The sequence below is a fragment of the Boleophthalmus pectinirostris genome, unplaced genomic scaffold (genome assembly GCF_026225935.1).
Source record: "Boleophthalmus pectinirostris isolate CB_2022bp ecotype Guang Dong unplaced genomic scaffold, ASM2622593v1 HiC_scaffold_3, whole genome shotgun sequence".
Classification (NCBI taxonomy): domain Eukaryota; kingdom Metazoa; phylum Chordata; class Actinopteri; order Gobiiformes; family Gobiidae; genus Boleophthalmus; species Boleophthalmus pectinirostris.
The window spans coordinates 34,930,203-34,942,643 of record NW_026571299.1 but is presented as its reverse complement, the minus strand read 5'-3'; the positions used below and the strand labels follow the sequence as shown (position 1 = coordinate 34,942,643).

General features: G+C 38.9%; 2 protein-coding genes across 3 annotated transcripts in view; one reads left to right on the top strand and one right to left on the bottom strand.

The window, feature by feature from the left end:
• The window catches only part of LOC110168651 (sodium-dependent neutral amino acid transporter SLC6A17-like), an 8,889-nt gene extending 1,373 nt beyond the window's left edge, over window positions 1–7,516 (top strand). Inside the window, exons 2-8 of the mRNA XM_055160345.1 lie at window positions 307–417; window positions 539–780; window positions 1,133–1,325; window positions 1,632–1,824; window positions 2,709–2,868; window positions 3,821–3,983; window positions 5,340–7,516. Coding sequence (XP_055016320.1) covers window positions 307–417; window positions 539–780; window positions 1,133–1,325; window positions 1,632–1,824; window positions 2,709–2,868; window positions 3,821–3,983; window positions 5,340–5,735 — 1,458 coding nt within the window. The 3' untranslated portion in view covers window positions 5,736–7,516. The remainder of the gene's footprint in view (window positions 1–306; window positions 418–538; window positions 781–1,132; window positions 1,326–1,631; window positions 1,825–2,708; window positions 2,869–3,820; window positions 3,984–5,339) is intronic.
• Window positions 7,517–7,569: 53 nt separating this feature from the next.
• On the bottom strand, window positions 7,570–12,336 carry LOC110168653 (tripartite motif-containing protein 16-like). Of its 2 annotated transcripts, XM_020934126.2 has the most exons (8): window positions 10,994–12,336; window positions 10,410–10,472; window positions 10,124–10,339; window positions 9,904–10,057; window positions 9,754–9,825; window positions 9,594–9,656; window positions 8,434–8,496; window positions 7,570–8,357 (listed from the first exon to the last, which is right to left on the bottom strand). In XM_020934126.2, the coding sequence occupies exons 1-8, from the start codon at window positions 11,189–11,191 to the stop codon at window positions 7,804–7,806; spliced, it is 1,383 nt and encodes a 460-aa protein (XP_020789785.2). In that variant the 5' UTR covers window positions 11,192–12,336; the 3' UTR covers window positions 7,570–7,803. The 2 variants fall into 2 exon arrangements, with proteins under 2 accessions (XP_020789785.2, XP_020789786.2); XM_020934127.2 differs by lacking the exon at window positions 8,434–8,496.
• Between the last annotated feature and the right edge of the window lie 105 nt (window positions 12,337–12,441).

The following is a 12,441-nucleotide window of genomic DNA, read 5'->3' as shown; positions in this document are numbered from 1 at the left end:
TCATTATTTATATACTTTTAAATTTTGGGGGGATTTGAACAATTACTCACCTATAGGCCTACTTTGTTTTCAGTTTTGTTTCTGTACAAGTGACACAAGAAAATCTTTGAAAGCTGTGTAAACTTCAAAGAACGTTTGATTATGAATTGTAAAAAGATCAACATAGCTAACCAACCACATTACAGCTGAATTAGTATAGATGTTTATTTTTACACTATATTAATCATATAAATTGCTTTAGTGACATTGTAAATTGCTTTCTAAGATTATAACCCTAATCATTTATGTTCCTTTCTGTATTTTCAGGTGATGTACTTTAGCTCTCTCTTCCCGTATGTGGTCCTGTTCTGTTTCCTGGTCCGAGGGTTGATGCTGAAAGGATCTGTGGATGGTATTGCCCACATGTTCACTCCAAAGGTAAGACTCACCAGTCCTTATACCCCACTTAACCTAATGTCATCTGAAACTATAACACCAAATCCTATTCATTTACACAAATTATGTATTGTCAATATAATGTACCTTAAATGTTTTCCAGTTGGAGAAGATGCTGGAGCCTCAAGTGTGGAGAGAGGCAGCCACACAGGTGTTCTTTGCTCTGGGTTTGGGCTTCGGAGGGGTCATTGCCTTCTCCAGTTACAACAAGATCGACAATAACTGCCACTTTGACGCCATTCTGGTCTCCTTCATCAACTTCCTGACCTCCATTTTGGCCACTCTTGTTGTATTCGCTGTGCTGGGCTTCAAGGCTAACATCATGAATGAGAAGTGTGTGGCAGAGTAAGTTCTGACTACTCTCTCATTTTGTATGTCCTGCTAAGTTCTTTTTAAATTGTATTAAAAATGATCCGCTCACTGTGTGGAAATTTCATTACCTTCATCTACCTTCAGACAGTTTCACCAAGTTTATGGATTCCGCTAAAGATCACCTCGAAACTGTAAAATGAACACGAGTTGAAGGACATGAAATGTATCTATCAGAGACAATTAAATCTCCTCTACACAGATCTGAGCTGTAACATACTGTATAACTAACCTAGTGGCATCAACTGTTTGTCTCCATGGGGGTAGATAAGTTTAATACCATACTGTGGAACATATAGAAACTATACATTTTGCTCGTGCCCTGTAGGAATGCTGATAAGATCCTGGGATACCTGAACTCAAATGTGCTAAGCCATGACCTGATCCCTCCTCATGTGAACCTGTCCCACCTGTCCCGTGCAGACTACATGGACATCTACAGCATCATCAGAACTGTGAAGGAGGATGGCTTTGGGACACTCAGACTGGAGCCCTGTCTCCTGGAGGATGAGCTCAACAAGGTCTCAGAGCTGTTTTTTATAGTGGTTCATGTGGCGCTTAGCCTTCATTTTGGTTTCTGAGTTTCAGCTTTGTGTTTTATAGGACTTTCAACCAATGAAGCCTATATTAAGAAATGATATCGTGATTAACTATATCAATGGTGTCAATTTTATATAATTCTAAAACCCATGGATATTCCATTAGCATCTCTCTTAATTCAGAGTGATCATATGCAAATTGTAAATGAGAGACAGGACCAGATTGTACTTGAAATGATGACATATTAATAACCAGTAAATATGTTTGTCTCTCTCTGATCACCACAGGCTGTTCAGGGGACAGGTTTGGCTTTCATTGCCTTCACTGAAGCCATGACGCACTTCCCAGCCTCTCCATTCTGGTCTGTCATGTTCTTCTTCATGCTCATAAACCTGGGTCTCGGCAGTATGATCGGGACAATGACCGGAATCACCACTCCTATCCTGGATGCATACAAGGTGCAGAAGGAGCTCCTCACAGGTAAATGCTAAACCAATAGAGATTTTAAAATGCTAAATACTGTACTAATTGTAGTGTTCATTCCAAAGTATTCAGACAGAACAGAGTGATAAATATTTGTACTACTAGCAACCAAGCAGCTCATTGAGTGTATCCATGGCTTTTTTTGTTTACTTTTTTTACATTGCATTTGCTAATATATCTGTATGGGCATTTTTGTACTGCTGCTAAAAACATGACCAACTTAAATTGTTGTGTTTTGTGACATTTCACCCATCTTGTTCTGCATCGGTGTGAGTGAGTGAGTGGTGGTCAGAGAGGCAGACGTAAGCCTCACTTCTGTCTATTTGTCCAGGGCAGCTGTGGCTTTTATTACCAAGTTTTATCAAGTATTTTAGCATCTGGAAAATTTCTACATGAGTCTCTATTATTTATTTAAATAAATAAAAAGATAAAATTTGCCTAAAACATGGCCAACAGGCAAAAAAAGCTTATTAATGCCATCTTCTTCTTTGGGGAGTACACATGCATACACACATTAAAAAGCACTGAATAACAATATAGCAATCTCTCCAAATTGGTAGAACATACATTTTTTATGGGGCATCAGGAGCTCAGTTGGTAGAGCGCTTGTCCACTAATTTGAGCATTGGCAGTTTGAATCCCTCCCATGACATAAAAACATCATTGGTTGAGTGGTTAGATCCAATGACCCACAGGTTGGTTGTGTGATTCCAGCTCCCACAGATGAGTCCTTTGGGAAGACACTTAACCCACCTTGCCGCCAGTGTCTGTGTATATTCCTATATAAAAATGTGACCATTTGCCATTTATATCATCATATTTAGTATATCTTAGTACAAGCTCACTGGTCTCATAAGTTAAACAAACCATTTTCTTTGCAGTTGGTTGCTGCATTGTGGCTTTCCTGTGCGGCCTCCTCTTTGTCCAGCGCTCAGGGAATTATTTTGTCACCATGTTTGATGACTATTCTGCTGGATTGCCCCTCACTGTGGTGGTCATTCTGGAAAACCTCTCTGTGGCTTGGGTATACGGCACTAAGAGGTATTGTGGTCAAATACAGGCCCTAAAGATATCCTAAGTGTGGTCAGTTAATTAATAGATTAGTTAGTTGATTAAGTGTCATGGTTTTAATTACAGACCTATTCTGTTGATATCGCTTGTGGAGAAAAGGTGTATTTTAAAACCTACTGTATATTTTGATTAAACTTAAAGATGCTATATTGCATGCAATACAAGCCATGTTATAATGTTGTTACCTCATCAAAAACATACCAGACATTGTGCTTTGTTTCTTTCACACATGTTTGAGTAATCCTTTATTATTAGTTTTTCTACATCTCCAAAACTCAAAATATTCTGTCCCACCTTGTTATGTCATGAAGAGGCATTCAAGCTAACAGCTATTTACCTTTAGTTCAGTAGAAATTGGCAATTCCAGGTCTTAAATCATACAAATGATTCTGCTGAAGGTGTATGGAATTTAAGAACAGAGTGGAGCAGTTCCTGTGTTACCATATGACATCACAAAGTGGAACAAAGTGCTTTCTGTTTGAGAGAAGAACTCAGCCTAAATATATAGGGTTTGTGTTTTAAATAGGTATGAAAAAAAAAAAAAAGAACAGAACTCCATGAATGTTTTTGATGAGGAAACAAAATTATATCATAGATCAGAAAATATGGACCCTTTTAGTTCTGTTATTCAAACTCAACTTCTCAAGTTCTAACCATGTAATAACATTGTTTCCTGATCAAAAACATAAACTGCCAACTACCTAGAGTACTATTTTACATCAATCACATTCAAAGAAATGTTATAGTAATCTGGTGTATTTATTTTAAATTATAAAACATGTAATGCCACATTTTATAAGCTAAAAGCGTGCATATAAAGTGCACTTGTTGCAAAGTTGCAAACATTCTCTTTGCTGTAACATACTGTATTTCATATCTGCATATCTGCTAATAGAGAATATAAATATGTCGCCCCCTACAGGTTCATGCAGGACCTTGAGGACATGTTGGGGTTTCGTCCTTGTCAGATCTATTTTTACCTGTGGAAGTACGTGTCTCCACTCTGCCTCATCGTCCTGATCTCAGCCTCCATAATTGAAATGGCCATCAGCCCCCCGGGATACAACGCATGGGTCCAGGAGCTGGTCAGTGTCAGGGTGCACATTAATTTGCAGTGTTTTAGATTTAAGTCCCATAAGTCAAGCTATTAGACTACAATAACAAGACACATGAACAAATGCAAATATTGAGGAGCATCCTACTGTAAAGTAAAAATGGTATGGATCCATAGTTAAGCGCATGCATAATTAAAGCGGGACTAAAAGCTACAACTTCAACTTTTGTTTCTGTGTAACTGTTACATAGTGTTTTAAGAGTCTTTAATACTTCTACTTTTCCTAATATTTTTTGCAGTTTTATTGCAAAGTGGTTAAATTTGCAGATTTATGATCTAAATAATATATAATGTGAACACCTTGATGCAGGGGGCGGAGTTTGAAGCCTTTCAGATCAATCACAGTGGGTGTTTCCCAACTGCCCCAATCCTCAGTTTCTGAGGATTGGGGCAGGGACAAATTCAAGTGGTGTTCCTATTCCCCCAAAGCCCCCACGTCCTCCGCGGTCGACTGCTCCATTTGGCTCTTTTACCAATGATGCACGGGTCGGACCGCTTGAAATTGCCCACAATGCACCACAACTTCATTTTTCATAAACTTTATTTAAGCAGTAAAATATTTTGCTATTTTAGCCACATTGCTGCAGATAACACTATTATCTGACTGAATGAATTCAAATCAGGACAAATACAGCAAAATCTCTTAAAAAAGAGGATGGGGAATACATTTAGCTTATACGAAAATGTTCCAGCCTGTGTATTTCTGGAACTCAATAACAGATGATTTACTCAGCCTTCATTATTCACATGTTTTAATGTGTATTGACACATAAAAACATTTCTGAACACTTTATATTTGTAGAAGGATTGTTATTTATTAAAGCTCAGTTTTATGGCATTTGATTTGGTCACGTGACACAGTGCAGTCACTCCCTCCAGAGTCTGTTCCAGGTGAAATCCCAGGAGCTGTGAGCAGGACACTTGGCTCTGCAAAGTAGTCTTTGACGGAAAGGGTCCTGGAAATTGAAAAACACCCACCATTCCTCATATCTCTAGACCACACGCTTCCTCTATTAGTTTAGTCTCACTTTTAGATGAATAGGCCAAAGTTATACGGTCAAGCATAAACCATTAATTAAATATATAGATAAAAGCCCCAGCCACAGGGGTCTGCAAAGGAGCAAGTCATTTTAATACGGCTTAATTGGCAGAATAAGTGTGTGCCAAGATCTGAGGAATACTGACTCACAGGGATGTCAACTTTGTATTTTTATTTTGTGGAATTAATCCACTTTTTTTTCCTTTTTTTTTTAAAATTTATTTATTTTTAGTTTTTTAGCATTTTACTTGTATAACAAATTATTAAATCGTGACTTCCTGTCCACAGGCCCAGGAGCGTTTCCAAAGTTACCCTCCCTGGGCACTGGCCATGTGTTTTGCCCTCATCATTTTGGCCATGCTTCCGCTCCCCCTCGTCTTCATTGCTCGCCACTTCAACCTCATATCAGATGGCTCCAATAAGCTTTCCGTGTCCTACCGCAGAAACATGATGAAGGACATGTCCAACCTGGAGGAGCAGGACGAAGCCCGCTCCATCCTTAGACCTAAACCTGGATCTGTCCCTGCGCCAAAAATCTATCTGACCCCAGCCGGCAACAGCAGTGTGGACGCCAGTGCTCTGTCTCCAAGCAGCTGTTATGGAACTGGCTACCAAAACGCAGCCATCAGTCCATCCACACCCACCACACCCCCCTCACCTCTCACCCCAGAAACTGACTCCTGATGCTTTGCTCCCGTTGCACTCACATATATAGCATTTACCTTGAAGCTACTGTGGGGGGAGCTGCAGTGCAGGGTTGTTAGTTCTGTCCAGAGCACAACTGCCCCATAATAGCTTTAGGTAGCACAAAGCCATGTTCATATTTCAGAGACCCAAATGTAAGATGTATCGGTTAGATGTAGCACACACAGGTGGAAGAGAAATGTATCCCACTTGTTGCTTTAGAGTTATGCAAAATGATAACACATATTGTAATTAGTCTATAGTAAAAGAAGTTTTAAAAAGCTGAAAAAACCTTGGATAAAGTGGAAGATAGATGGATGCTGTGCAGTTTACCAAACATTTCTGCACTGATATTTCTACTCTTGTCTTTATGTTTTCAACCAAGGAATTCACAGTGACGTTTTAGCACAGTTTGGTAGACTACTATATCTGAATCATACTGTCATCAAGATATTAAAAAACATATTCATATTGCCAATATTGCCCACCTCTAGAAGCACAGTGGTTGTAAATCTTGCAACAAGGCAATTGCACTGAAAGAAATATTTTATCCCAACATAAATTTTACTAAAAGTTGAACTATGCATGATTGAATTACAGTTTTAGACACATTCTAAAAGAAGAAATATGAAATAAGAAATATAAAAAAACTTAAAAATAAAATTGTTTAATGTTTTCCTAAATATCACATAAAATGTTAAAAAACACAACAGCATTCAATTTAACTTTGAAGCATTTCCTCACATGCACAAAATTAAACATGAAAAATCAATGGAAACTCAAAAATAAAGGGCTCATGTTGCTCATGTTACTTTTTTAGGAGTAATATGAGCAACATCTCAAAATATTGTGATGTATATCACACTGTGAGGTTTGTACAGGGACAAAATTAAATTTAAGTGCAGTAATAATATATATTATTATATTTTTTCATGTTCACATTTAAATAGGTATCTGTATTGTGAACTTGTATATGTTCTGTATGTACTGTATATAGATATATAGTGTAGCTGTGTGTAGTCACTTGGACCATAGACTCATCCCACTGGGTGATGTGCCCTGAACTTTGCCATGTCCATGTTGTGTGTTTTATGGCTTACTGATCATAATTCAGCTGTATATTTATTTCAAGGACAGATATAAGTATTTGCAACCACAAATTCTTCTTGTATCATGTTTTGGGCCTTGTTTGCGGTGCAGACAAAACCCATGTAACAATAAATGTATAACATTGAAAGTGATATTTTACAAAGAGAATAAATAAAATTAACATTAAATAATAATTAAGTCAGCAAATTGGTTCTCTACTTCAGGTGCAGGTCACTTACATGCAATAATTGTATTACTTTTACAGCAATACTTCTCTCAAATAATAAAGTTTGCACTGTTTGCTTTGTGAACTCAATCTTGAGTTTTAAATTTTAAGATGTAATTCTAATGTTTTGTCCATTAAAATGTTAAAGTGTGTTCTTTGAGCTGATAATATAAATACTACAGTGAGTGTGTGTGTGTGGGGGTGCGTGTGTGTGTGTTAATGCCATTGTGAACTGAACACAAAGCAAGATTGTCTGTATAATCAAATGAATGTGAGTTAAAGCAGCCACATCCTCACAGAAATATTACTATGGGATCCATATATAGTTCTTAAGAATCCTTGTGTATGTCACGTGAGTAAGTCATGCGAGCTGGCAGCGAGGGGCCTTATTTGCATTTTGTGGTTTGTCCAGCATTAGTTGATGCATTATTATAGATGAACATAATAAATACTGTTAAATAAATAATGCTCTTCTGTGAATTTGTTTAAATGAAAACTCCAAAGTACTGACAGAGACTGTTGTATTGATAAACAAAGTGTTTTATTGGAAAATTACTCACGTAAATGATTGTTGTAAAATTTGCGTTGAATGCATTTGTGTTTTGGTCGAATTACCTTTACAAATTACTTATTTGTAATAGCACACAATCACAATCACAATTAGTACATTATTCGGTAATGTAAGAAATATATTCTGACCAAGAAAAAGAGAAAAACAATGCGAAATGTAAACTTGCATTACTCTTGTTTTCATTAGGATTGACCCCAATCATTTGTAAGGTCACAGATCTTTATGCAACAGTTCTCTCCAATCCAGAATCCTGGATACAGCGGCTCAATAAAGTGACCTTCTGTAGTGTAGAGAAACTTCATTGTGTCAGAGACCTCATAGAAGGACACAGTCCCCTCTATGAACTTCAGATACACCCCAATGCGGTTTTGCTCTGGGACAGAAGTGAGCTGCACACTGTTCCCTCTGTGGCTCACAGAGTAGTGTGTGGGAGTACAGTCCAAGCTCCAGGAGTTGGCATTCCCACCAAAAGCAGACTTTTTAAACGACTTTCGGTCTATGACCTTATAAGCCAGAGCAATCTCAGTTTTGCCCCCAGTAACTTCAACTTCATAGTAGCAGCAATCGGCCTGCAGTCCCTCTTTGCACAACAGCTGCCGCCTGTTAAGGAAGCGTTCAGGGTAGCGCACAGCAGGGCCTCGAGCACTCTTGGGAGCCAGCCTCACCTCTTTGAGATCTCTGGATACAAGCAAGTCCTCATGAGCTGTGCTGGGGTCTAACCTGAGGTCACATGCATCTGAAAATGCAAAAAACAGAGGCAAACACAAATTACTTGGATGGGACTATTACATCATCTTGACTTTTTAACTTACATTGTAAAAAGTCTGCCCTGGTTTTGAGGTTTGCAGTCACTGCGCTGGTAACTTCATCATCATCTAAAAGAATATACTTATGGTTAAAGATCTAAGTGCCACGCTGATGTGCAGCTTCACTTGGGTCATTTAGGTACTGCAAGAAAGTGTCTATACTGGTAAAGCAGAAAAGTATTAGAAAAGTGTGCCTTTTTGGCAGGCCAGGCAAATACTATTACATCTAAAAAATATATATAGAGTATAATTTCAGAAAGTCAAACTCATGTATTATATAGAATCATGACACAGTGAAGCTTTCAAGCCTTTATTTCTTGATAGTTTGATGATGACCGCTTATAGATAATGAAAACCCAAAATTCTGTGTCTCAGAAAATTATAATATTGTGAAAAAGGTAATCTTGGAATTAGCTCAAAACACCAGCAAAGATTAATGAGCCTTTAAATTAATTTAAATTTCTCAGTCGGTCAGTGGGCTACACAGTCACAGGGTAGGCTGCAGACTGGACAGATGTCCAGAAGACACCCTCCACAAAGAGGGCAAACCACAAAAAGTTCCTGCTAAAGAAGCTGGTTGTTCAGAGTACGATATCCAAGCATATTCATAAAAACTTGAGTGAAAGAAAAAAATTTTTAGGATCTTCACAAGGCATGGACTGAAGCTGGAGTCAGTGCATCAAGAGCCACTATGCACAAAAGCCTACATGGGGCATGAGATGATGTCATTAGTGTCTTACCTGGGCTGTGGAGAAAATGAACTGGACTATTGCTCAATGGTCCAAAGTCTCTTTTCAGGTGAAAGTAAATTTTCCATCAAGGTCCCAGAGTCTATTAGGTCCTCATGTTGAATCGAAATACTGAATGCATTATGCTATGTAATAAGTTAAGTTGCATAATTATATTGTATTGTAGTACATAATGCATTATACTGAAGTTAAAGTTCTTTTTTCTTTTACTTTCTTTGGGGCTTTTGTACTTTCACTTGTTTCTGTTTCGGGGCTTTTTGAGAGGATTTTTTGTGGGGGCTGTGTCGGGTCTATAGTACTGAGTGCAAAGAAATTAATTTTATATATATAATATATGGGTATAATTTTTTTTTTCATGATATTCAATTGTTTTTAAATACAGTATATAGCCTATTACACATACACAAAGATACAAACCATATGAATCGCCAAGGGGCTTCATGTAATCATCTAGTGCCATTTCATCAGATTTTTTATGACCTAAGAACAGTTTTTAAAAATGTATTACATAACTGTATCATACAGTATTTAATAAAATGTGTTCAGTTTTTGTACTTAAAAAGAATAAAGTACCAACCATGAGAATCTATGTCAGTTTGCTGAACATCATCTTCCTCTGTCCCCAATACCTGATGATCAAATCGATTGGCTACATAAAAATGGTCAAATAATGTGAAAAATTTCACCACAATTCCAGTTAAATTTAAGTATTGCCAAAGTACCACACCATTCTTTATTGTAGTAAATCTTTTGTTGCAGAACTCCTCCAGCTGATTCCCAAGAGAGCCAACAGCTTTTTGTAGCAACTTAAAGGGCAGGTATAGACTGTCTGTAAACTCTGTCAAGTCTTTCTCACAGAGCTGATACACAGAAGGCCAGTCCTGTGAAAAAGAGACTGAAGTCATTGGTTACTGAAGACATTAGGGGGGCAGGTTGCATGACAATACCCGCAGGAAGTGGACATCACTGTCAAGGTGAGTCAGGCGGTCGAGCTGTGCACACTTCCTCTTCACTTCTGCAGCCCCCTGCTTCTGTACTGTGCTCAGTGCTGCCGTCTCTTGGGCTTGGATCCACTGTCGCAGGGACATGTATTGGGTTTGCAGAAGGTCAATGACTCTGGTCAGGACAGCCTCACAGAAATCCTCTGTCTCCCTGGCCTTTTCCTGAAGTTTAAACAGAATGACCATGACCTCAGCATCTCTTTTGCACTGGAGCAGTGTTTAATGGACTCACCTGGACATGGGTCTTTGTACTCAGAAGCTCCTGGTATCTCTGCTTTAGCTTCTTCACCTCATTCTTCACAAATCATATTTTAAAAGCACAATAAAGAGTTATTTTATGTTGCTTTATTTTTACTATCATTTGTGAAAACCAGCATTGGTCTATAAACTGTAGGCAGCATCAGCTGCATTGCTAAACTCATTCTCTGTGCAGAGGAAAGGAAAAAAGGAATTGCCCATACGAGTCAATAACCCAAAAAGTGTTCAGACTAAGGTTCTTTCTTGTTATGAGACCACAGTGAGGGGCCACTGTGCGACACAGGTCCTGCCATAGAGGATTTGGATGAAACATATCTGACAAAGGAACCTGTTCAAATCTGTACTTCTCTGTGGGCCGAGCATGGGACCGTCAGAACATGACCTTTGTCCCCCGCCTTCCTGCATGTCTTAATCTGCAGTTGGCCCATCCCGTTGGAATTCTTTGTATACTAGTGTCCTTTTAAAAGAGCTGCCTTAGCCATCAGGTTTTCATTTATTTAGCATGTAAGCAAAACAACACAAACAGAAAATGAAGTAATATAGTAGAGTTTGACACACCTGTTTTCTCCGGCGTTCTTCCCTCACCAGGACAAAGGTGTGTCCTTTGTGCTCTAAAGAGGCACAGGTCACACAGACGACCTGCTCGTCTGTACAGCAATAAGTGTTCAGAGGATTGTCATGTTTGGAGCACAGATCAGCCCCTGCTCGCTCAAAAACACCGCTCCTCTGTGTGTAACTCTTCTCCATGTTCAACATAAACAGTCCTTTCAAAATAAAAAAAGGCGGGCTTCAGTTTAGTTTCACTTCTTCCGTAACATCACAAAGGAAACGGCGTGCCTTCAGCTGACTCATGTAGAAAAAAAAAGTAAGTGGGATTGCTGCATAGTTTAAATAACAAATCAGGGCCTAAGGACACTATCAGGTCTTTCAGCTGTCTGAAGAGCTGTAATCTTTTGGTCAAAACAGAGGGAAACATTCAAGGCCATCCTCTATTCTACTGGCCTTGAAAAGAAAAAAAAAACATCTCCTAGGGTGTTTCTCAATTTCCAAGATCCTTCCTCCAAAGACCACTTTGTAGCACTCCTCCAGAGTCGGTTCCTACGAAACAGAGCCAATTGTCCTGCTCACAGCTCCTGGGACAGCACCTGGAACAGACTCCGGAGGAAACGACTGCACCGTGTCACGTGACCAAATCAAATGCGATAAAACTGAGCTTTAATAAATACCAATGCTTCTACAAATATATTTGTCCTTGAATCCATTCGATCAGATAATAGTGTTATCTGCAGTAATGTGGCTGTTAGTAATAGCAAAATATTTACATTATACATTTATTGCAGAATTAGTTTTCTTTTATTAAAAGACATTTTACTGGTTAAATATAGTTCGTAAAAATGAAATTGTGGTGCATTGTGAGCAATTTCAAGCGCCAAGGATCCACCCGTGCATCATTCGTAAGAGCCAAACGGAACAGTTGAACATGGAGTAGGTGAGGGCTTTAGTGGAATAGGAACACCACTTGCATCTGTCCGAAGTGGTTCAGAAACCGAAGAGCCTAGTTTCTCAGATGCCAGTGCTTGGCCTTATGAAGTTTACCCACAGCTGTATCCACTCTGCACCTGATGACTTCCCAACAAAGTAACTGAAAAACAAAACAAAAACATTACAGTTGGTTAAAACATTGGGTGAGATTTTAGCCGCTGAGGGTGACCAAACGTTTTTTGCGTCCTGTCCTGGTCGTCTAGGTTTTTTGTTTTTAAGTGATATAAATGTCCGGGTTTTCATTTCCTTTCATTCGTGCCATTAAACTGACTGGCTCTCGTAGCTCTGTGCACTCAGAAGGAGCGAGCAGACACACAGTCGGTCAGTCTACAATACGTGCACAGGTTGCGAGGTGAGTGTAGCTCATGGATCTATTAAAATACGGTGTAGCTCAATGTCGAGGCCCCACCCCCGGTAACGTGTCCGGGTTTTCACAAACGGAAATATGGTCAGCCAAGCTTAGT

Bases quoted from the DNA above. Each gene is read 5' to 3' on its own strand.
- LOC110168653 (XM_020934126.2), bottom strand. From the start codon at position 11,191: ATGTTGAACATGGAGAAGAGTTACACACAGAGGAGCGGTGTTTTTGAG. The intron at 9,826-9,903 runs GTGTGGTACTTT...ATTTTTATGTAG, and splicing joins ATTTACTACAATAAAGAATG to CCAATCGATTTGATCATCAG. The intron at 8,497-9,593 runs GTTTGTATCTTT...ATATTCTTTTAG, and splicing joins GCCCCTTGGCGATTCATATG to ATGATGATGAAGTTACCAGC.